Source organism: Neolamprologus brichardi, chromosome 9, assembly GCF_056152115.1.
Source record: "Neolamprologus brichardi isolate AB-2024 chromosome 9, ASM5615211v1, whole genome shotgun sequence".
Lineage (NCBI taxonomy): Eukaryota > Metazoa > Chordata > Actinopteri > Cichliformes > Cichlidae > Neolamprologus > Neolamprologus brichardi.
In genome coordinates this window covers 20,244,552-20,268,196 of record NC_142112.1, presented here as the reverse complement: position 1 = coordinate 20,268,196, position 23,645 = coordinate 20,244,552, and the positions used below count along the sequence as shown (strand labels likewise).

The following is a 23,645-nucleotide window of genomic DNA, read 5'->3' as shown; positions in this document are numbered from 1 at the left end:
TCTTGTCAGCAACAAAAATGTTATAACTGAATGAAAACTATACACTTTTTCAGTGAGGCTGCCCTACATGACTGTTTTCTTCACCCACCCCCGTTTTTTGCAGCCTCTATAATAGTAATGGATTAGCAGAGACGTGCCCCATCCAAGTCAATCCCTACTTGGTGTAGATCTGTAGATACGATTATCTATATATATATCTATATCTATATATATCTATATATATCTATATAGATATATATATCCACACCATCAGAGATAATGTCTTTGGAGGTCATTTGGTCTTCTGGTGCATACTATGCTGTTTCCACTGGCACAATGCTGTGTCAGTGCCTCTGTAAAAGCAGGAGGCTTCAATGTGCTGATGCGGTATAGAGCTCATTTGTTTTATGGCTCACCCTTCACGGCAGCGCATTTCTTTTCATATTGACTGAGCTCTATTTATATTGAATAAAAATATATGTTTGACATATACACACACACACACACACACACACAGATATATATATATATATATATATATATATATATATATATATATATACAGACACACACACACAGATATATATATATATATCTGTGTGTGTGTGTGTGTGTATATATATTCATGATAATGTAATGATGGAATGTGCTTTCTTCCAAACTTCAGTGTAATTCAATGAACAGATTCACGGACCTCTGAAGAGCTTTCCAAATCTTAGTAGTTCTCAAAAGTAAACTACACAGTTAATTAGAAAACAGCACATAACCTTTAGTTGTCTGGTTCACCCCTCCATAGGTCATGCAAGTTGTGTTTTCAATAAATAAAATAATGTAATAGACACTTATACATCTAATTGCCAGACTGTTCTGTTGTCCTTTAAAGATTTATACCCCAATCCATTGAGCCATTGTTCATTTTACATGCACTTTTTGATGGCTACTGACACATTTGCTACAATGTCCCAATGATGATTTTAGTGGTATTATTCACAACCCCTTCACCTGACCTCATGCTCGCTCAACAAAAACTTGTGCCCCCATCGTTGTTACCCAGGATTTATTCTACCAGTTTGTGTAAATCTGTGTGTGATATGTTCACAAACACACAAACAACATAGCTAATACCTGCCAGTAGCATTGCCTTTTTTGTGTCTCTCAGCATTTCCTTCATGGACTATACTGTTTTTTTTTCTTTTTACTTTACTTGGATAAATAACCACCGAATAAGTCCCGATTACATAAATACATTGTCAGTGTTTCCGAAGTAAACTACTAAGACAATAGGAGCCATAACATTTTGCAACAGGTTAAAATAACGATTGTTTAGACCATTATTTAGTTCCACATGGCACCCGTTGCCTGGCAACGTTGCGTCAACCTCCTTTTCCAAAACACAGTACGGTGAGGTTATTGTTGTCGGTTTAAAACCTCGAAGTTGCCTCTTGGTCAGGAAAGAAAACGTAAGTTGTGGTTCATTTTTGAGATAGTAATTAGAGAGCTTGCCATATGCCTGTTTTGTAAGCTTAATCTATCGACAGTGCTACTGAGGAGTGGCATAGTAGCATAACTAGCTAGCTAGCTTTATGGGTTCACAGAGTTGAACGCATTGAACCGTTATTGGACAGCTATCTCTCATCAATATTGCTCCTCTTTAGGCCATAATATGGGAAAGAAGTCGAGGAACGAGAGGGAAACGCCAATCAAGGAAACGGTGAGTGACGAATGTTTCTTTAGGTGTTGGCAAAACCTAATTAATGCATTTTTGAACCTTTGACAAGGTTTAATTCATGTCCACTGAAACACATCCATACCATGAACACAGCCTACTGTACATCCCGGGAACATATCAATTAGAAAGCATGCACAACTCTCTGATTGGAACTACTACTATGGAACTTGATTCATTGGGGCTTGGCATCAAAGGTCATTAAGATTGATATACAAGCAGGTATTTGTGTCAACAAATCATGATTATTCTAACTACACAAAAATTAATGAATGAAATTTGAATTTGCTTTAGTACATATCAAATGCTCTGATTGACACATCAAAAGCATTGACTGATAGTAAATATTATATTTGTGAGGAGGTAAGAATGATCAGTTTCATGCGTGGTGAAACATCCCCTTTACCAGTGGATAATAACACTAACACTAACTAACTTCAGACACTAACAGTCTGAAGAAAGCTAAAGAGGGAGTGTGAAACTCAAAGGGAAAAAATAGATGTCATGCTCAAAAGTGTGTCCATTTGCCACTACGATAAAAAAAGTCTTTGACTTCATTCTAGATGATGAAGTTTTCTGATGTTCTGATGATAAAAATAAACATGTACTTTGAAATTGTGGCTTGGTCTTTAGTAGGCCTTGGGCACAAAATTGTTTGAAAACGGCATCAGGATATCATATGCATGTACATGTTCTCAGGTTGTTGCCTGTTGGTACATGCTGGGCATTGAGATATGTCCTGTCTCATTGTCCTAGAAGTATGAAAGTCAAAACGGCAGACCTGACTTTATACATGTTCTATATTTCAGTTATTTATTTTATATTTTGCAAACACTCCTTCTCCCTGTTGACTCTCACAGTTTGAGCCGCTACCCCTTGAGAGCAAAGCCCCAGCAACAGTAGTGCTGCTGTTGAACTCCCCAGAGGAGGACATTTTAATCAAAGCGTGTGAAGCGATCCAGACATTTGCAGAGAAAGGTATGGTAGGGTACCCACCGCTAACCCTTCCACATATTATTGATTGTTTTTATTTCTATGGGCAACCTTGCAGCTGAATAGCAGAAAATCCTATCTTAATTTTGCTTTCAGGCTGATGTTTTGTAATGGTGTATTTTTTTGATATGCATTTTTTTAAATCCAGAAATTGCAACATTTGCAATTCACTTCATCACCATCTGCCTAATTTTCCTGTTCACTGTCTCCCCCTGTTGTTAGGAGATGAGAACAAGGTTTCTCTGCTGGGACTTGGGGCATTAGCGCCTCTCTGCCAACTCATTACTCACAACAACAAGCTGGTCAGACGCAATGCCTTCATGGCCTTGGGCATCATGGCCACCAATGGTGCGTCAGACCAGTTACGTCATTGATGCAGATTCGACTGCAGTGGACTTGGTAGCATACAAGCTCATGCGACAGTCTTGATTCTACAAATGACCCTTTAGTTTACCGGCCATCTATGTGTTAGTCAGGAATTTGTATCTGTTAATCTACCAGATGTTGGATTCCCTGTTCTGTTGATTTAACAATAGCAGGGTGCTAGCCTTACTGAGTAACTGAGTAGTGTCTCTTGTTTAAATCTGAAAGGTGATGTAAAGACTGCATTGAAAAAATTAGATGCCATTCCATCAATTATTGAAAAACTATCACTCGAAGGTGAGTAATAGATATTAGAAGATTAAGATGTATTTGGATCACTAAAGCAAACAGTGTCACTTTGTATAAGTTGCATACAATCAAAATAGAGCACATGTGTTTACTTATGGCAGCAGGCAGTATTTCTGTGATCAATCCTTATTTATTTCTGTTTCTTTTCATATAATCAAATTCCATTTTTGTTCAAGATGATACAGTTGTCCACGAGTTTGGAACACTGTGCCTGGCTTCTCTGTCAGAGGATTTCCTCTGTAAGGCCCAGATCTTTGACAACAAGGGGCTGCCAACTCTAATTCAGCTGCTGTCTAGTTCTGACCCAGATGTCAAGAAGAATTCACTAGAGACCATCTCCAACCTAGTACAGGTGACCCCAAAGTCATCAGGCTTTAGGATGTAATTTTATGTAAAAATTATAAGGATTTTCACTGTGAAAAATGAACGTGATGTTTTATAGTCCTAAAAGACAATAAAGTTGTCTTCACATATTTACTGAACCCCTGAACTTTTCTAGATATAACGTGACAGGGGTACATGTGACAGTGCAGATGTTTAATGCTGTAGAATGTGTTTAACTTGTCAGCTCTGCAAGGGAAAGTATTTATTATGTCCAATATCATCTATGTAATAATAGTGCAGGTAATAACTCTGGTGTCAGTGGTCACACTGTGTTCTGCCTCCCTCCTGCTCTACTAAGGCAGCACTGCTGCCAAACCTAAAGTATTTCTTAGTAATGAGAATGCAGTTAATGCGAACTGTTTCCTGCTGTGCGCTACGTGTGAGAAAGAGCAAATTCACAAAGTCCTGACCTATTTCTCCCAACATTTACAGATTTCATGAGTGAAAACAGCTTCAAATTTGCTTCTAGGATTGTTAAAAAAAATGCTTTCAACATTTCTGTGAACCTTTTGCAACCTGTGCTGTTTTGTCCCCATGAAGGACTACAAAAGCCGACTGGTGGTACACGAATTAGGTGGGATCCCTCCACTTCTGCAGCTCTTAAATTCGGAATTCCCTGTCATTCAGCATTTGGCTTTAAAGACGTTGCAACATGTCACTACTGACAGAGATGCAAACAAGACCTTCAGGGACAAGCAGGGATTTGAGAAGCTTATGGGTATCCTGACTAATGTGGTAGGTATATGGTTTAGGTAACATATGTCTTTATTCTGCTGGTTTGTGTTAATAAGAATAAAATAATAGAGAATCCTTTAAAATCTGTGTCCTCTGGACCTATCTTTTTATTTCTCACAGAACTTCAGTGACCTACATGCTGAGGCCTTACATGTCCTGGCTAACTGCTTGAGTGACAGTGAAAGTGTCCAACTCATTCACAAGAGTGGAGGACTGACCAAGTTGATGGAATTTGTCCTCACTCCCAGTGTGCCTGAAATCCGGTCAGGTGTTATTAAATGCATCACCAGGGTGGCTCAGAGCTGTAAGCACAGAAGGCAATTAGAGACAACAGATTTCTTTCAACTTTCCCACATAATTTACTCCTTTTTATTTATTCTGTTATGCGTGTGTGTGTGCGGGTGCTTGCCTGTGTGTTTAGCTGAGAGCTGCAAAGTGCTTCACGAGCAGGATGTGGAGACGGTTCTGGTTGAGCTTCTGTCCTTGGAGAACATTGGTGTGATAACGTCTGCCTGTCAGGCTGTGGCTGCCTTGACCTTTCACCTAAACAGCAAAGAACGCTTCAGAGAACTTGGCACGTACATCTTCACCAAGCCACCCTGAGATTAGGTGCAGTCAGCACAACAAAGTGTAATTGAGTTGGATTCCTTTGTGTTTCAGGTTGTATCAGTGTCCTGGTTCAACTGCTGAGCAGGGAGAGTTTGGCACTGAGAGAGGCGGCAACCCAGGCCCTCTCCAACTTCACTCATAACAGCGAGTCAAATGCCTTGTGAGTAACGGAGGACTTTGATGTTTTACCTATACCTCATTGTTTTTGTACAGATATATGCCCTTTTTTTAACAATTCAAAATGTATGGAATTATGTATAAAAACATCTACAAAGAACAAAGCAGTTTAAAGACACAGAATGAGGCATATGAGACAATTTGTATGATAAGTTACTTGGTAATATTTATTTGTCAGACATCCAGTACACACTGTCTGGTTCATATCGATCATTCAGATGTGCTAGGACACCCCTGTCCCCAAGAACACAAAGTATTGGTGACCTGGGCAAATCACACTTCAACCCTTGGCCCAAATAATCCCAAACATCTCTCAGAAAAGGAAGAAGTCCTGAAAATTCCCATAATGCATGCACATAAGTGCCCATTTTTGTCTTTTATGTCCAGCATAAAGCATCCAAATATGATTTTTTTGTAAACTTCTTTCAGTTGTTTTCCCATTATTAGCTACATAAAATCCATAAAATCTGAATGACTTCAGGGATTTAAAGATGTGTGTTCTACTCTGGACTAGAATGCTGTCCTCCCCTTTTTTCATAAAAATGAGACACGGAATCTCTTTACTTCTTTTCCATTGTCTTCTCCACTCTTGTCTTATACATTTTTTTTTCCAGACAAGTCTTCTTCGAACTCTCGAACCCACGCATTGTATGCTTGGAAATAATATGCTTTAACAACGTATAAATTTGTAAAACTACAGTAATTGTCAGCCGTCTAGCTTTTCATTAAACCTCCCTCCCTGTTTATTGTGTTTTCCAGTGAAGTGTATGAGGAAGGTGGCGACAAGCTCCTTGTCCAGCAGCTGTATCAAAGCTGTCCAAAGATAGTGGCCAATTCTGCTGCCACACTTTGCAACATGGCCGAACATGAGATCATCCGCTGTAGCATCTTGTCACATGGAGCCATACAGGCTCTGTTGGAACCCTTGAAATCTACAATTACACAAGTCCTGGTAAACACTGCACATTGCCTGGCAGTGCTGGCCAGTGATGAAGAAGCTAGGACGGAGGTTGGTGTTTATGTGACCTCAGAATGCTGGCTTGTTCTCATGTTCAGTAATAATAAATAACGATCATTGTTTTTAATCATTGCTTTAAATTTTACTCAAGACAGCAGGATTATTGTAAACAGCATTCGGTTTCACTTTGTGATACTACATTTGAAATTCTTTCACTAAATAACTAATACTCAACCCAAGCTAGTCAGAGTTGGAGGTCTTCAGCTTCTGGTCAATCTACTGCAGTCTCACTCCAAGGAGGTGCTGCACAGTGCATGCTTGGCAGTGAATGTCTGTGCCAGTGATGAGCCAACTGCTGTGGAGATGTGCAAATTTGGGTAAGACGTGATAGATAACACTGTCATTAGAGCATGACTGATGTGTCCCCAAATGAATGACTGGCGAGTAAAATAAATGCAATATCTGCATAGATATTGCTTAATGTGATCCTCTAAATAACCAACAGATGGCAGTGCAAGACAATATTAGATGTGGCTACATGTGCCTTTGTTCATTTGTCCATTTTTATATTTATTAGTAATGACAGAATATTTTTCTTTTCTTTCTTTCTTTTGGTCTATGCTTGTTGTTTCTATCTGTGTCTCAGAGCCCTGGAAATACTTCAGGAAATCAACCAGTCAAAGACTCGTAGGAACAGTTTCAGTGAGTTGGCTGTGAACAGCCTACTTAACTCCAACTTGTCTTTTAAATACAGCCTGACAAGTTCTTTGGCCTCCACTGACATCATCACCTGCGGCTTCTACGATGCTGGAAAGGTATGTTGTCAGAAGTCCTTTCAAGGACTTTTTAATGCAATCTTATTAACACAGCATTAGTTGGTTGTTGTTGTTTTGTTATTGGCAGTCTTTCACAAGAATGCAACATGACTTTTCACATAATAATTAAATTGCAACTCTTGTGTTTTTCCTCAGGCTCGCCCTGGTCAGAGGATGCTGACTTTAGAGGAACTGTCCAAGCAACCGGTTAACCAGCGGCAAGCCATTATTTTTGTCAACAAAGCAACAGTATTGCCAGAGTATGAATCTAATATTAGAGTATGGTTTGATAGTTTAAAAGGAGAAATATAAACTACATTATTTTAATGCTTGTGCTTAAAAGACACCAATTGTTTTAAGAAGCATGCTTTATTATTACATTCTTTTAGTTTAAATAGATGTTTCGAGGACAAATGGAAGGTATACTGTATGTAATAGCCCTCTAAACAGTTACAAGTGACTCCTCCCACCTGGTAATAAAAGTAAATTAACCAGAACAATCACAGAAATTGACTGGGACCATTAGGTTCCTGCACTAGAAGTCACAACATGTTGTTTGCTCAGAAAATTTATTGTGGCTGTTAGATTACAATCACCCTCCCCTTCTCTGCTCCAGTCCTGTGGTCTATTCTTCCTTCGTTCCCTTTCCTCCTCCCATTCTTCCCCACTATGCCTGTAGCATAATTAGTGTGGCAGTGTACGCTAGCCCTTCTTTAGGGTGGCGACACACTCAGAGGGCTTCTTGTGATTCAAATAATGGAATTCTAAGCTTGCACCCAAAATCACAAATGTGCAAAAGCACAAAGAGACATGCAATACACATGCGTGTTCACTGAGCCACATAACGCATGCACGCAATGAAAAAACACACCTTAGATGTTTAAGGCTATATATGCATGCACTGTTTAATGCTTTCAGCATTTTCACAAATTAACTTTGGAAAAGAGAGCAGTACCCCCTCAGGGTACCTCTGTTCACCCCTTCACCCCTCCCAGACCCCCATTCCACCAGCATGAATTTACACGCAACACTTCAGGCATTCTTAAACAGCCTGTTATGTAACTGATTCCTGGTCTCATCCATAGCTTCTGCATGAGCCAAATTTCAAAGCAAAAGGCCTCACGATTGAATTTATTTTCTGACTTAATATTCTGTGTTCCTATAAACCAATTAACTGATGTTTTTCGTTAGTAGGGAGACAGTAGATGTGCCAGAAGAGACACAGAACAAGCCATCAGAGTCAGACGGCAGAGTCAGAGGAGAGCGTAAAACACCAAAGTGAGTGTGTTTGCTAAGTAGTACAACAAGTAATACCACTAACATCAGAGGTTCTGGAGACAAAAATCTTTTTTGTCCAAACCCTTTTTGGCCACAGCTATGATTATTATTGTTATTATGATGATTATTATACATTGGCACTCTTTTTGACACATGCTAAACAGGAAGTTGTGCCAAAAACAATGACATTTCAAGACAATATTAAAAGATGCTACCTTTTCCTACATAAAAATGTAGCTACATAAATGCTGCATGCTAAACAAATCATGGAGAGAGGCAGAATATCAAACAAAAATCCAGAAAAAAATAATTTCATACAAGTTATAAATTGATTTGCAAGTTATTGAGTGAAATAAATATTATATCCCCAAGACAAACCTGATTTAGTTCTTGGCAATGTCCCTTAAGCCCAAGTTTTCCTGTAGCCTTGGCAGAAAAACAGTCACAAAGAGTAATGGTTCCACAATATATGTGCAAAGATTTATAAAATACAGTGCTGTGTGTTCATATAAACCATTTTGTTGATGTCCTTTGGTTGCAGGGTGACAGTAGATGTGCCAAAAGAAACACAGAGCAAGCCACCAGAGTCAGAAAGCAGAGTTAAAGGAGACCGTAAGACACCAAAGTGAGTGTGCTTGTTAATGTGGAGGCTCAACATAAGCAGTACCACTAACATTGATCACGAAATGTGAAATGAATTAAAAGAGGTCATAAAGGTGGAATTTTAAGTAGTGATTTTCTTTCCTTGTAAGATACTGACAGAATTCTTTTCTAATTTACTCTCTTTTTTACAGGAAGAAGAAGGAAGAGGAACAGAAAGATTATGGCCTCATGTACTCTATTATTATTATTATTATTATTATTATTATTATTATTATTATTATTATTATTATTATTATTATTATTACTACTACTACTAAAGTTTGTGTGTGTTCAAATACATTATGGAAACTGTCTAAACATTTTAGAGATGAGAACAATCTTTGACGCATGCTAAACACGATATAGTGCCAAAAACATTGACATTTAAAAAAATATTGAAAGATTTTGCGTTTTATAATATATTATAAAAGAATCATGCCCCATAGTGATAATGATTAGATCTTTTAATGATATGTTCTCTTCATTATATGTATATAAAATCAGATAACATGAAGGAGATCGTTAGACACTAAAAAGAGTGTGCCTGTTAATATGAAGGATGAGCATAAAGCAGTGTCACTAACATTGATCCTGTGATGTGAAATGTGTGATAGAGCTCACAAAGGGGGAATATTAAGTAGTGATTTTCTTTCTTATTTTAAAGCACTGACTCCCCTGATTTCTTTTCTAATTTATTGTGTTTCTTCAGGAAGAAGAAGGAAGAAAAACAGAAAGATTATGTCCAGCCTGAGTCTCCTGTAGAGAAACCACAGGGAATGATGGAGGATGTCTCATTGCAGATTCTAATAAAAATTGCCAAAGAATGCATCTTTCCACTGAATGATGAAAAAGAGCAGTGTGAATCCTTAGCCAGGTAACCTATTCATGCAGAAACTGGCATGCAAAGAGAGAGCGAAGTAACTTATCAGCAGCTATTGTTTAAAACAAATCTCTGGAGTTATGGAAACACATTGAAATGACATTTACACACCAACTCTTAAAATGCCAGGAGAGCTGACTAAAAATGACAGCAGTGGTATGCAATGCAGACACTCTGCTAACACATTGAAATACAATACCCTGAGAGATCAGAATGGAAAACAAAGACTTTATTTTAAAGGTTTCTGCATTTTCTTTGTTTGGGTTTGCTCTTATTTTCAGGCTGGTGAGTGAAGCCATGGGGGGAGCAGTGGAGAAGGAAAAGATGCACGAGTTTTCTTGGATTCTGCACCTCAGTGAGCTGAAGATTCAACTTCAGTCTAATGTTATTCCCATTGGTTTCATCAAAAAGGGAATCTACTATCACAGGGCACTCCTGTTCAAGGTACAGATTCTTTACCCGCATGGTAGCATTAGCATGAGCGGCTATGTTCATCATCTTTCCTAATATTTTTTATTTTTGACCAACATGTTTTGACATCCCAATTTAAGCTCTGTCTCTTTAAGGTCTTCTCCATAATATTTGTTCCCCAGCCTATTTCTCAGTCTGACATTCTTCTGTCTCCTCTTTTAGTCACTGGCTGATTGCATTGGACTGAGCTGCACACTTGTTAGGGGAGACTACAACCGTGCTTGGAATGAGGTTCTCCTTTTCAGTAGAAATTCCTCCAACAAGCTGCACTCTTCACAGCCCTGCCGCTACATAGTAGACCTTGTGCACCAACCTGGAAACCTGTTTCCAGTCAATAGCCCAGCTGCAGTCCAATATCAAACTATATAATCAGTACAGTACCAGTGTTTAAATACCACAGAAGGTAACGTTTTGACATCATATTTTGTCTGATGTGCATCAACTGATTTATATGTAATGTGTGTTTATGTGTACATGATGTGTGCATGATGGACCTCATCAGTTGACTATTTTTTTTTTCTACATATGCATAAGGAAAGCAAAATCTTGTCTATTGTGGTGTTTCTGTATTAAACACAGTGATTCAACCTTTGTACTTCAGCATGGGTCCAACATGGTGAAGCAGTGTTTTTGCCAATGTGCAAGCTGTAGTTGTTTAGAAAGTTAATGCTTCAGCTAGAGAACTGAAAATATCTCTTACAGCTTCATGCCACCATCACCAGCCTGGAGCTTTGGATCCATGCTTTCATGTTTTTGAACCTACCAGAAAGATTTCATAGTAGAAATTTATACTCACCAGACCAGGCATCGTTTTTCCAATCTTATAATTGTCCAATTTTGGTGAGCCTGTGTGAACTGTAGACGTACATTCCTGTTCTGCAACTGGTCTGGTCATCTGCTCCTGTATCCCATCTGCTCCAGGGTCTGAAGTGTTTTGTATTCAGAGATGCTCTTCTGCATGCCTTGGCTGTATGAGTGGGTATTTGAGTTACTGTTACCTTCCTATCAGCTTGAAGCAGTCTGGTCATTCTCCTCTGACCTCTGGCATCATAAAGCATTTTCACCCAGAGAACTGCTGCACACTGGATATTTTCTTTGTTTGTGCTATTGTCTGTAAACACTAGAGATGGTTTTCGGGGAAAATCCCAGTAGATCAGCAGTTTCTGAAATACTCATACCAGCCCATCTGGCACCAACAACTAGGGCAAGATTTAGGCACTTAAATCACATTTCTTCTTTTCTTTCTTCTTTCTTATGCTCAATTTGAACTTCAGCAGGTTGTTTTGATCATGTATAAATGCGCTGAGTAGCTACCATCTGATAACTCATTAGATTTTTGCCTTAAGGAACAGTTGAACAGGTTGGGCTCAAGTTGGGAGTTTGCCTTGTAATTGGAAGGTTGCCAGTTCGAGCCCCGGCTTGGACAGTCTCGGTCGTTGTGTCCTTGGGCAAGACACTTCACCCGTTGCCTACTGGTGGTGGTCAGAGGGCCCGGTGGCGCCAGTGTCCACCAGCCTCGCCTCTGTCAGTGCGCCCCAGGGTGGCTGTGGCTACAATGTAGCTTGCCATCACCAATGTGTGGATGATTGGCTGTTTAAAGCGCTTTGGGGTCCTTAGGGACTAGTAAAGCGCTATACAAGTACAGACCATTTATTATTAATAATAATAACAATTAGTATTCAAATAGACACTAGCAAAGATGGTTGTGAACAGCAGATAGATGTGGCAATCCCACCAGTACTAGGAAGAAATGGCACAACTGACATCACAAACTAAGGCTGAAGGAACAACTGGAGCAGATGTGAAAAGAAAAGGCTAAAGTAGTCACAATGGAAATGGAAACACTGAGTGTTGTAATCCCAAAACCGGAAGAGAAGCTCCAACAGATTCCAAGCGCAACATCAGAGGTCTTTGTGCCGAAGAGTGCAGTCCAGGAGCAACCACGATATTGTGCAGAACCTTCAAAGTCCCCTCAAGTGGACCCGAGCCTGAGGATTGTATTTATACCTCCTCTCAGGGGATGAGGTGGAGATTTTATATACATGTATATATGGACTTTGTGTAATAGACTGGCAAATAGCCAATATTAGCTATTAACTAAAGCACAGCATACAGCAGCAGGTTAAATAAATAACAATAAATGCTAGAGAAATCCTTTCATGTTTCATGTCTCTAAAATAATTAAATAAATATGGCTTACCTATTTGAATGTCATATTTTTAAATCAACAAATATCTCTGTATCAGTCTTAAAAAAATCTAAAATCTAATCTTAGATTTTTCTACTTTAATTTTTTTCATCCATATGCGCACTCCCATTCAGCAGCGCTTACTGCGCTATTTGCACAGTGCTGGCAATAAAATACGACTGAACTCCATCCACTTTGACCTTTGTAGCTTCAGTTGTGTTTTGTGACCGTGTAACCCCGCTAACAGCCCGGATAAGCCGAGCGAGGACCAGCCCAAACTCGCCGCGGCGTGAAAAATCTCGATGGGGCAAGTTCGCTTGGCTCCACTGAAAGCTGCACTTTAGTCGCACTTGACTCCACTGGAGCAAACATGTCTCGTTTCGTACGCCGGATTGTCGCTGTTGCCTCTCAACACGCCACAGCCAGAGCTGCAGAGTTACCGAGGAGGATCCCCGGCATAATCCGTCCCGTGTCCACATCTCAAGGTACCGTGAGCGAACTTCTGATTTATATCAGCGCTGTACTTGAGCTACAGCTCCCTGCACCTGCACCATCATGCACGAATGTTTACTATTAGAGGTTCTACATCTCTGTTTGAAAGAGTATTTCAGAAGTTAAGTGGAAATTCTTCGAGATTAGGATGTTTATATTTTAGTCTTAGTCATTCTTTAAGAATATATTTCCAAGCAGCCCCACTTTCTCAGCTTTAAAGATTGAAGAGTCTGTATTATTAATGGTAATGTGCTCAGATAAGAAAATGCATGAATTAAAGGAAACTCTGCCCCAAATGTGGTTTTAATGATTCACTGTCTCTCTCTCTCTCTCTCTCTCTGTCTCTCTCACACACACACACACACACACGCACAAAGCATGCGGTTTGTTTTAAATATGCATATCTAAAATGTGTGACCTTTGCTCTGTGCAGTCCTGCAGTCCCTCACACGTTACAGTGAGACTACAGACTGGCATAAAAAACTGACCCCAGAGCAGTATGTAGTCACCAGAGAGAAAGGAACTGAGGAGGTGAGTCCAGTGTATGAAAAAACCAAAAAACAATATGTAATATATATATATGTAACCTGATGCCAAAGAAGCTTTGTGTTCAGAATTAATAAGTGGAAGGTTACACGTGCACATAAGCACACCAGCACTTATCTTACTTTCTCAGAGTGACATACATTATCTCGTCAACAGCAGCACATTCTCAGGTGGACTTTGAGCTGCACTGTATCACAACGACACACTTTTACTACATTATGAATTAAATACAGCCCGAAAAATGAAATGCAGAGATATTTCAGCTTGTTATAACAGGACTAAGGACAAGTTGTTGTTTTGCACTTGCAAAAGAACACACAGGTAGTAAAATGAGCTGTATTTCTGCTCCTTACATTGTGATCTGATGTGTGTGTGTGTGTATTTGTGGATGTTCTCAGCCCTTTAGTGGGATCTACCTGAACCATTTTGAAATGGGGATGTATCACTGTGTCTGCTGTGATGCTCCACTCTTCAGGTAATACATCTAACCAATAAAGGGGTATGCACATTTTCTGGACTGGACCATAATCTTTTATTAAAACTCTGAAAAATGAGGGCTTACTGGTATAAGATGATTTTGCTGTTTGCTCATTTTTTAAAAAAAAATGAGCAGATGTTTACTAAATTCTTTCCTCCTCTCTTCATAGCTCCGAGGCTAAGTACAACTCCGGGACAGGCTGGCCAGCATTCAATCAGGCTCACGGGACATGGGAGGGTGATGAAAGCCACACCTCCATCATTCGGCGCCCTGACAACAGCCTGGGCAGCCCTGGGACAGAAGTCCTTTGTAAAAATGTGAGTTGTGCTAGGAACCAAAAGAAGCCAAGGTTTCATTCAGTTTAGCTGTGATACTTGTTGTTTGTGCTATAAAGCAGAGATTAAAGTAAAAAAATGTGTACAAACCTCTGACTTTTTTGTGTTTGTGTATCTGGGTCACACAGTGCGATGCCCACCTTGGCCACGTGTTTGATGATGGACCAGACCCAACAGGACAGCGCTTCTGCATCAACAGCGTTGCCCTCACATTTAAAACCAGAGAAAATGGCAAACCTGATGAGGATGGGTGTAACTGATGGACTTAATCAAAACATTAAAAAAACAGGACCAGTTTAAAGAACTTCCCTTTTGTTTTTTGTGGGGGTTTTTTTTTAAGGGAAAAGCTATCTGATGTGCAGTGGGATGAATTGTGGGTTAAACTGGAAGTGAATTGAAACCAGTTTTATATTGCATATATTAATGGATGTATGGACTGGAGAGATGTCTACACAGGACAGGACTACAGGACTCACAGAAAATCATTTTTCTGCTCCAATAATCTTTTTTCTGTTCTCTCCTGGTCACTGGTGTTTTTACTGTTTACTAATGTTTGTTAAGTATTTTGTCTTAACTGTCATCTGAATGAAGGTCTTCTCATATGAGCCACTTAGAACATATGTGTAGGATATGGGAACCCATTAATGCCACATTTAAAAAAAAGTGTTTTTAACAGCATTGTAATGTTTAGTATATTTTCATATCTGGAAAAAACAGTCAAAAAATTGTTGTTCTGCAGGATTGCAAAAACATTGCTGTGTTTTTGGTTTGTAATCTGAAGTTGCTCGTACATATCCAGCTGAAGTCTTTGATGGCAATCACGCAAACGTGACCGATCCTTTTTTTTTTTTCCCCAATAAATTCACGTCTAAATCCGGCGCTGTGCTGCGATGACCCCCGATGTTTGCCCGTAATTTATTGCCGCCTCTTGTTGTTCAGAAGTGCACACCACAGCACTTTAGTATGGCCTCATCTCTACCATGAAGTTAATATTTAACTCAGCAGGCCATCCTCTGTTTCACACTGTTTGTCTCTGGGTCTCTGTTTGCTTATCCATATCTTCTGGGTATATGTGTTGCAAGTTGAGTAAAGCAGAAAGAGAACAGCTGAAGGGAGAAACAGAGCAGGGTGGACAGAAAACCTATAAAACAAAAACAAGAATTGTTTGTCAGCGATACAATGGCTGGACTATGGCGTTGCATACTTGCCGTGGTGATGTTGATGTGCGTGTACCTCTGGGATTCTGCTGAGGCTGTAGGTGGAGCTAAGAGTCGACCCCGACCCCAAAGACGACCTCCCAAGAAGCCAAAGATCACACCTATTGACCTGACCCAACCCGAACAAGACATAGACATAGAAAGGGTAAGAAATAAGATAAAGAAACGGAATATTTTCACTACTGCTGCATTGGGCCCTGGCTGCTCAATTCAATTCAGTTTATATAGTGCCAAATAACATCAGCAGTACTTGATCTTTTTCTTTTTTTAGTTAATCTTTTTAACCTTCTGCTGAAGACAGTGAGATTCATGAAAAAGCTGCACTGCCAAGAGACCGACTGTTTCCAGGCAGTTGCAGACATCGCCAACACAGCAGACAGCTCTGTGTGCTGTTATTTTACCTCTGAACACTGTTTTTTTGATTTTTGTACCGTGTCACAGTATGATAATATACAAATAGGACTGCAGAAGAATCTGTGGAAACTATGTGAAAGTAACTTAATGGTGGATGAGACAATATAAACATAAGAAAATAGCCAGAAAGCTGTTTTATTGCTTTGATTAGATCATGACGCACACACACATATACACACAAAAGCGCTCTGTCCCACTGGTCTAAGAATAATCCAACAAGTTTTTGTCCTTATATTCTATGTGGAATCGAAGTAAAGTATTCAGAGACTTGAACACGTCAAAGGCCAGTTCTGAGAAGCCTTTATTCTTCAAACTTTCGATCACCGCAAAAGCTCTGATTTTTATGGATTACTGTGGGGGCTGCTGATGCAGGCAAACTTGCATAATTGTGTCAATACTGTGTTTGAGGCAATGAGGGAATTTTTCTGTGCAGGTGAACGGATATGAAGGTGATAGAGCAGGGCATTTAAAAGAAATGTTTTGTTTTTGTTTTGACACGGGAACATTTTTGGAATTTTGATTTCAGTGGGATGGGATGAATTAGAATAATCCGATAAGACATTTGCCTATGACAAATTGATTGATTTTGAGATATTTTGAAATCTTGTTTTTTCCTTTCTCTGATTACGTGTGTCCTAGATGCTGGGAACATGGTACCTGCTTAATACTGCCTCCAAATGCTCTTACCTGGTAAATCACGGGACCAAGGTGGAGCCAACAGTAATCACCATTACTCGTACCGCTACCTCTAATGAAACGCTGTCTGTTAGCACCAAAACAAGGCAGTGAGTACAGCTGCACATGTGGCGGATTCTTCTGTATGTTCTTTGCTTTCTTTCTATTTTTTTGGCAGCAGAGGGAGCCAATGTCTTGAATCCCTCATTCCATTCTTATTGATATTATTTCTTGCCATGTGTTTAATGTTATTTATTCATCTTCAAAAACAGGAAAGATGAGGTAGAACAGTTAAATCCGTCAGCTTTTCTGCTAACTCTTTTTTGGCCAAACTGACCTAGAAGTATAATATCCCATTTAAATGGAAAAAATGTGGCTTGTGTTGTTTTTGGAGAGCATTATGAAAGCTTTTGTTGTTGTATGAGTGCTATGAAATCTTTCTGGCCTCAACAGAGAAAAAACAAGTTTTATTGATTAATTTGTCATGCACTGTCTGAAAAGTACAAAGTCTTCTCTTCTCTTCTCTTCTCTTCTCTTCTCTTCTCTTCTCTTCTCTTCTCTTCTCTTCTCTTCTCTTCTCTTCTCTTCTCTTCTCTTCTCTTCTCTTCTCTTCTCAGCAATCACCAGTGTTGGGAGATATTACAAGTCTATCATCTAACATCACTCCCAGGAAGACTGACACTGAAAGGTCAGTTTTGTTTCTTAGTGTCCCAGAATAAAGCAGGATCCTTTGTGTACTTTGCTCTCTGTTCTCTTTATACCAGGATCTCCCCCTGAGCAGAATATTGAGATAGTGATTGGGGATACAGACTACAATTCCTATGCCATCATGTACTACCAGAAACAGGGCAAGATCACAATGAAACTCTATGGTAGGTTCCTCCCTTACTTTTTTTTAAGGTACTTTATATTGAGCAGCACAGCAAAGTTGATGCTTTATTACTTTGGTAAATATGTTAAAGGGTTTTTGTGTTGTGCTGTGTTCGCAGGGAAGTCTTTGGACAATCTGTCAGAGCCGCTGCTAACCAAGTTTGAAGAGCTTGCTGCAAAACAGAATTTGCAGCGGGCCTACCACTTCCCCTTCCCCACCTACAGTATGGCTAATTTTACACTTATCATACAGAATACTAATAGCAATCATATTTCATGTAAGCTGGCATTTTGAAACACACGAGGACTGCATAGCTAGACAAGCTCTGGATCTCTGATAGCTAGATTAACCAAATGAATATACCGTGTTACGTTTGAGAACACAATCCAAATATTTTCTGAACACAGTGCATTACAAAATAACACAACAACACACTACATATGTAGTAAATGACTGGTCAGAGTAAGTCACACTGCTACCAGCCATATGTTCCTATATAGTAAAAGCTCCCCAGAGGGCTAAATAATGGCATGTGAATTTATTTTTGCTTTCCAGGTCATTGCGGTGATGTGGATCGAGATCATGTGATCAGTAAGTTACATGCTGTTTTTTTCTTTTTAAACATTTTTTAAAAGTATGAACTTAAGTGACGTATGCACATAAAACCGATCCCCTAAAAAGAAAGGGTGATAATGTTTAGACTTGTCACAAGCAAAATGGCCAGACAGAAACAAGATAAACGTGTGAAATGCCACTGAGCCAAACTATAAATATTTCTCAGGTTTTTACTTACTGGTGTAGTATGCAGGCCTAGTGCTGACAAGTACATCCACGAGTAATTGCATTGCATTTCCCTGGCAAAGCGCTCATGACTTATTTCCTGGCATTTTCTCCCATGTACTGTAAGAAGCTTCACTGATTCAGTGCAATATAATAAATAATATTAACAAATTGTATTTATGCAGATTTTTTCTTAACAACATGTTTTACATAAAGAACTGCAAACAAGAATTAGTGGCACCCCAAATGAGCTGCAGCTTTGCGCTGTGATTGTGGCTCACGGCACTTTTTCCTCACATGTTACTAGAGGAAAAAAAACACACTCATTTCGATCTATTTGCGTTACCTGGTTAATATGTTCTTTATAGTTTTCTCTGTATTATCTAAGCTAAGCAGTATGTTATGAAAAAAACAAGTTATTGACTTAAAAAATGTAATTAAGCCAAAGGCAATAACCAGTGTGCAAAACAAAATGAGGAGAATAATTCAGATCCCCTTTGGGCAGTAACTTAAATGTTAATATGTACAATGTTTAATTTAAATAAATGAACAGTTTAAATGTATTAAATGCCGAAGCACAGCAACAGTGTACATTTCGTTTAGGCTAAAGCTCTTGTCTAGTTTCCTGCAGTGTGATTTGATTTGAATAGCTGATGAGGATTCTTGAAAAATGTTGTGAAAGCTAAAATCACCATGTGATAACAGTACTTGCTCACTCGGTGAGTACCTCCCTACTGACCTCCTCAGAATCACGTGATTTTTGTGTACAGTAACTTTGGGAAATTTAATGAGGTCATGCAACCTGAAACTGAGTTTGACATTTTTGATCCCTCATAAGTACAGCAGACAGATGTGACATTTTCAATGCTAAAATGCACATTCGAGCTCTGTTAAAAACTGCAAATAAATCAGTTTAGCATACTCTAAAGTCAAATAATAATAATGGATTGCATTTTATATAGCGCTTTTCGGGGCCCTCAAGGCGCTGTACAATTCCACTATTCATTCACACACTGGTGGAGGCAAGCTACAGTTGCTACACCTGGGGCAGACTGACAGAAGCAAGGCTTCCATATCGCGCCATCGGCCCCTCTGGCCATCACCAGTAGGCGGTAGGTGAAGTGTCTTGCCCAAGGACACAACGACCGAGACTATCCGAGCCGGGGCTCGAACCGGCAACCTTCCAGTTACAAGACGAACTGCCAACTCTTTGAGCCACGATCAAGATTTTGAACGAGGCCCCAGTCAAAATCTTGTTTTTGCTCAGAAGCGCTTTTATTTTATGAGACAAATGGGTTAAATGGCAAAATATCACCAGTTAAATGTCTATAATGTAGATTAACAGAAGCATAAAGGTTCTTCACACCATGTGGGATATGTAGCTGGTCAAAGCAAGTTATAATCATGGCTAGAGCATGGTATCAAACATGTGGGTAAAATGGTACATGTCATGTGATTCTACTAGTTTTGACCAACCTGTGTGGTGAAGTGACCATTCGAAACGGAGTCAAAATGCACTTTTTGATCATCCTGCATATTTTGTACAAAAAAGATTTGACAGCTATAAGTAGGAAGATATCACAGAGTGTTTCTAAGCGGGAGAACCACTGTTGAATAACAGTATGACAGTTTTTTTTTTTTTAAATGGCATCATGTATCACTTGGGGAAAAAAAGAAAAAGAAAAGTGAGCCAGACCTTCTCAGAAACAGTGCTGACTTTTGTTCCTGCAGGCTGTGCTCCTGCAGTCAGTTTTTAAAACGTTGTCAACACGTTATCTAACTTCCACTGCCTGCTGAAAAACATCAGCACGGTTTCTCTGTAATTTAACCTGGCATTCCTTGTTTAACAGATTGTGTTCCCACATGCTGAAGAGGTGGAGCTGAGGGACGATGGAGAGCAACGCTTTTGAATTCACCAAAGACTGAATTAGGGCCCTAACATTAAATGTCCTCAGCCACACATTGAATAAAAGGACATAAGATTCAAATCAAGCTGTTGTTGAATACTTTTAATTGTCCTTATTTGCTGTTTGCTAATCCTGTGGTGAGATGGAAGTGTCAAAATGTGTTTTTTTATCCCGAGATTTACCATTGAGAGGCGAATGCGCGTTTTTGTTTTGTGCTTGAGGATGCAAAAATTGGATGAGGGGGCCAGGAATGGAGATAATAAGGCCCAGATGTCACAAGGGTGGTTACAAAACTCACCAAAAGTGCCTCTTACCACTTTCCCTGGCTCCAACCAGCACCTCTCTCTCTCTGTGTGTGTGTCCCTGTTTGTGTGGATGTGAGAGTGTTTCATAACCAGCTGATTACAAGTCTGTGCTCGTCTGGTCTCATAACAGAGGAGAGGTTTGATAAGTCATCGGTACATGTCAGCAAAAATAAAGAATTCACAGCTAATCAGCACTTTATGTAACAGGCAAATGATACAATACACAGAAACAAAGTCAACGGGGGATTTGTTGTAACATAAATGCAATATTTAAATTTAAACACGTCAATAGTGCATGCTCCAACTCCCTGGTAGTTACAAAACTCAGAGGTTCTCACCGAAATTCTGCATGCACCGAAGGTTTTATGAAAGAAAGAAAGAAAGAAAGAAAGAAAGAAAGAAAGAAACCAGTACAATGATGTGAGTCAGTGCTCAGAGGCTGCAAGGAACAATCAAGCCACTGTATGCAACACTGGCAAAGTTATTTATGAGAATGATTTTTATTTTTTTTTCACCATGAAGTTCTTAAAAATCCCTGACCATGCAGGAAATACTGGATGCCAATGGTTTATCACATCCAGAAAAATGGAAAACACACTGATTTTATACATGTGACATTTTTGGCCAGGCATGCTTGGACACTAATGTTTAAACCCCATCTCTTCTACCCCTGTGTCCTTGCTCTATTCACACGTGCCAGTTGTGTAACAGCCGTGATTCGCCTGAGGGTGTAGTGAACAGCAGGATTGTGGGGAGGGGGAGTGGGGAGGAGACAGAATAGGGGTAGGGCAGTACCCTGCAGCAAATATAAGAAGCCTCCACTTGCTCCTTCCCATCAAACCGCCTTGACACTCCTGATCACTCCTTGCTGCTGAAACACAGACAGAAGAAGCCATGAGGAGCACACTGCTGAGGATGCTGGCCGCCCTGGTGTGCGTGCTGGCTGCATGTGCAGATGTCATGCCCGTGAAAGACTTCAACCTGGAGAAGGTAACAAATACACATTTAAAAAGGAAGAAAGAAGTTATTTGCGTCTGTCTTTGGGTTGTTGCACAGACAAAAACAACCCCTCACTTTTAGAAAGCAGAGGGGAAGCAGTAATGCAGGTAGGGTTTAGATAACCTCTTTTTAAACAGTGTTTGCTTTCTTACAGGTGGCAGGCAAGTGGTACATGGTTGGCTTTGCTACAAATGCTCAGTGGTTTGTGAACCACAAAGCAACCATGAAGATGGGGACTGCTTTCTTAACTCCTACTGATGTAGGAGATCTGGACCTCTCTTACTCCAACCTGAAGTGAGTATAATTGTGCTTTCAAAATAAGATAAAATAAAATAAATTAAATGGCAATGATTGTCTTTTTTAGGGAGGATATCTAATAAACTGGTCATTTTTCCCCCATTTAAGTACTGATGGCTCCTGCTGGAGAATGACTCACCTGGCTAAGAAAACAGACACTCCTGGACGTTTCACCTTCCACAGCCAAAGTAAGTAGAGACGCCTTTAACACTGCCCCAAAATCTGACATATATTTAAATACTTAGATTTAACAGGATTTCTGTGACCCCCCAGCTTGGAACAATGACAACGACATGCGCATTGTTGACGTCGTTTACGATGAGTATGCCCTGGTCCACACCATCAAGACAAAGAATGGGGTATCCGAGGTCCTCAACAAGCTTTACAGTGAGTTTGTCTTACCAAAATAAGAGTAGCTCTCTAGGAATGCTCTTCAGGATTTGCTCATTCTTGAAGAGCGCCGTCATTTTTCATTGTAGGTCGCACTGCCGACACCAGCGCTGTCCTGCAGGAGAAATTCTCGCAGTTCTCTTTGGAGACTGGTATCCTCGCTGAGAACATTGTTATGCTGCCCAAGAATGGTAAGTTAACAGTATCAACAATGTAACTGATTCTGTGAGCGAGGCAGACCTTCGCTCACCAGCCTCTCTAATATGTGTTACAGGTGAGTGTCTCGACGCCTGAGGAGCCCAAATCTTCCATCTCAGCAGCATCCCCCACCCCCCCATCCGACCCCCACCACATTCGTCCAACCCCTCTCCCCCCCACAGTCATGACGGATTCACAAAGCTACACCCTAGGACAATGAACCTCAAGCATTTCACTCTGTTTTCTGCTGCACACCAAAGACCAACCCTGATCCTAGTTGAGCTCTCATACTTGTCAACATGCACATTAACTGGGGCATCAGAGTGGAACAATAAAGGCCTGCTTGTAAGAAAAAAAGGGACCGAAGTACACGGAAATATTATAAGTTGTCTTTTGTAACTGCTGATTTCTTTTGCAGACTTTTTTTCCCCCTGTTTTCCAACCTCAAAGCTAATAAAGCTGTTAAAAAGTGTCTGATTTCACAATAATTTCATGTGTGTGTGTGTTCTGTGAAGGTTTTTTTGGAAGCTACGTGAATATTTTAACACACACTGCTCCCTATCAGCTCACTGTCAGGCATGCGAGAGTGTGTTGGACACTTTACCACATTACATTAGGACACAGTCCTTGTCAAAGGGTTTAAGGATGAGTTGCAGTTATGCAAATATGCAGCTGCGTATGATATAGGCAGCGATTCAATCGACAGACATAATGAAATGAAGATTATAATAACACCAACTGATTATATAGCTATATTGCTATTTAGTTCTGGATCATGGCAACAGTAATAACAACGACAAGACAATGCCTCGGTTCAAAGGTGTGGGCAGACAAACAAACACAAAGTAATCAGAATTATTTAATTACCAGGCACGCAGGCCAAATCCCTCCTGAGGAAAAGCGGTGTAGCACTAAATTTCTGATGAGTAAGAGATATAAAGACCTGACATCACTTTAAAATCAAACATGCTGAACCTAAGTGAGCACATTTATCTGCAACCTTATTAAGGACACTTCGGTCCTTTTTTTGTAGCGCCTCATTGCTTTGGGTACCTTTGTCAGCAAGTTTATATTTGATATACTTTCATATATTACTTATTACTGATTCTGAATATAATTCATCAGCTATGAGCTTTTAACTTTATTTAGTTTGGTAATCAGCTGTCATTAATCATCAGTGTGTATGCTCTGTAAATCTGGGTGACTAAGAAGGTGCACTGTCTGCCCACCAGAG

At 39.8% G+C, this 23,645-nt stretch overlaps 4 protein-coding genes across 6 annotated transcripts; all 4 read left to right on the top strand.

The window, feature by feature from the left end:
• Positions 1–1,345: 1,345 nt before the first annotated feature.
• On the top strand, positions 1,346–11,798 carry armc3 (armadillo repeat containing 3). 3 transcript variants are annotated; one of them, XM_006794669.2, is made up of 20 exons: positions 1,346–1,439; positions 1,635–1,690; positions 2,566–2,683; positions 2,921–3,046; positions 3,290–3,358; positions 3,547–3,722; positions 4,295–4,489; positions 4,610–4,793; positions 4,911–5,063; positions 5,150–5,258; positions 6,035–6,284; positions 6,519–6,610; positions 6,880–7,048; positions 7,205–7,308; positions 8,240–8,326; positions 8,868–8,951; positions 9,121–9,159; positions 9,678–9,842; positions 10,130–10,292; positions 10,482–11,798. In XM_006794669.2, exons 2-20 carry the CDS (start codon positions 1,643–1,645, stop codon positions 10,686–10,688), a joined length of 2,538 nt encoding a protein of 845 aa, XP_006794732.2. In that variant the 5' UTR covers positions 1,346–1,439; positions 1,635–1,642; the 3' UTR covers positions 10,689–11,798. The 3 variants fall into 3 exon arrangements, with proteins under 3 accessions (XP_006794732.2, XP_035765339.2, XP_006794733.2); XM_035909446.2 differs by having other exon boundaries at positions 6,474–6,610; positions 10,482–11,797; XM_006794670.2 differs by lacking the exon at positions 3,290–3,358 and having other exon boundaries at positions 6,474–6,610.
• A 451-nt stretch (positions 11,799–12,249) lies between these two features.
• Positions 12,250–15,253, top strand: msrb2 (methionine sulfoxide reductase B2). Its single transcript, XM_006794672.3, has 5 exons — positions 12,250–12,992; positions 13,433–13,530; positions 13,944–14,020; positions 14,193–14,340; positions 14,487–15,253. Exons 1-5 carry the CDS (start codon positions 12,878–12,880, stop codon positions 14,616–14,618), a joined length of 570 nt encoding a protein of 189 aa, XP_006794735.1. The 5' UTR covers positions 12,250–12,877; the 3' UTR covers positions 14,619–15,253.
• Positions 15,254–15,415: 162 nt separating this feature from the next.
• c8g (complement component 8, gamma polypeptide) lies at positions 15,416–20,303 on the top strand. Its single transcript, XM_087846091.1, has 7 exons — positions 15,416–15,720; positions 16,629–16,774; positions 17,282–17,352; positions 17,429–17,536; positions 17,654–17,758; positions 18,091–18,126; positions 20,166–20,303. The coding sequence occupies exons 1-7, from the start codon at positions 15,538–15,540 to the stop codon at positions 20,183–20,185; spliced, it is 669 nt and encodes a 222-aa protein (XP_087702217.1). The 5' UTR covers positions 15,416–15,537; the 3' UTR covers positions 20,186–20,303.
• A 1,052-nt stretch (positions 20,304–21,355) lies between these two features.
• Positions 21,356–22,899, top strand: ptgdsb.1 (prostaglandin D2 synthase b, tandem duplicate 1). The gene is made up of 6 exons (XM_006794674.3): positions 21,356–21,517; positions 21,681–21,820; positions 21,932–22,011; positions 22,097–22,210; positions 22,303–22,404; positions 22,488–22,899. Exons 1-6 carry the CDS (start codon positions 21,422–21,424, stop codon positions 22,505–22,507), a joined length of 552 nt encoding a protein of 183 aa, XP_006794737.2. The 5' UTR covers positions 21,356–21,421; the 3' UTR covers positions 22,508–22,899.
• The last annotated feature ends 746 nt before the right edge of the window (positions 22,900–23,645 follow it).

Bases quoted from the DNA above. Each gene is read 5' to 3' on its own strand.
- armc3 (XM_035909446.2), top strand. From the start codon at position 1,643: ATGGGAAAGAAGTCGAGGAACGAGAGGGAAACGCCAATCAAGGAAACG. The intron at 1,691-2,565 runs GTGAGTGACGAA...TGACTCTCACAG, and splicing joins AAACGCCAATCAAGGAAACG to TTTGAGCCGCTACCCCTTGA. The intron at 3,359-3,546 runs GTGAGTAATAGA...TTTTTGTTCAAG, and splicing joins TGAAAAACTATCACTCGAAG to ATGATACAGTTGTCCACGAG.
- msrb2 (XM_006794672.3), top strand. From the start codon at position 12,878: ATGTCTCGTTTCGTACGCCGGATTGTCGCTGTTGCCTCTCAACACGCC. The intron at 13,531-13,943 runs GTGAGTCCAGTG...GGATGTTCTCAG, and splicing joins GAGAGAAAGGAACTGAGGAG to CCCTTTAGTGGGATCTACCT. The intron at 14,341-14,486 runs GTGAGTTGTGCT...TGGGTCACACAG, and splicing joins CAGAAGTCCTTTGTAAAAAT to TGCGATGCCCACCTTGGCCA.
- c8g (XM_087846091.1), top strand. From the start codon at position 15,538: ATGGCTGGACTATGGCGTTGCATACTTGCCGTGGTGATGTTGATGTGC. The intron at 16,775-17,281 runs GTGAGTACAGCT...TTCTCTTCTCAG, and splicing joins GTTAGCACCAAAACAAGGCA to CAATCACCAGTGTTGGGAGA. The intron at 18,127-20,165 runs GTAAGTTACATG...CTTGTTTAACAG, and splicing joins GGATCGAGATCATGTGATCA to ATTGTGTTCCCACATGCTGA.
- ptgdsb.1 (XM_006794674.3), top strand. From the start codon at position 21,422: ATGAGGAGCACACTGCTGAGGATGCTGGCCGCCCTGGTGTGCGTGCTG. The intron at 22,012-22,096 runs GTAAGTAGAGAC...GTGACCCCCCAG, and splicing joins TTTCACCTTCCACAGCCAAA to CTTGGAACAATGACAACGAC. The intron at 22,405-22,487 runs GTAAGTTAACAG...TATGTGTTACAG, and splicing joins TGTTATGCTGCCCAAGAATG to GTGAGTGTCTCGACGCCTGA.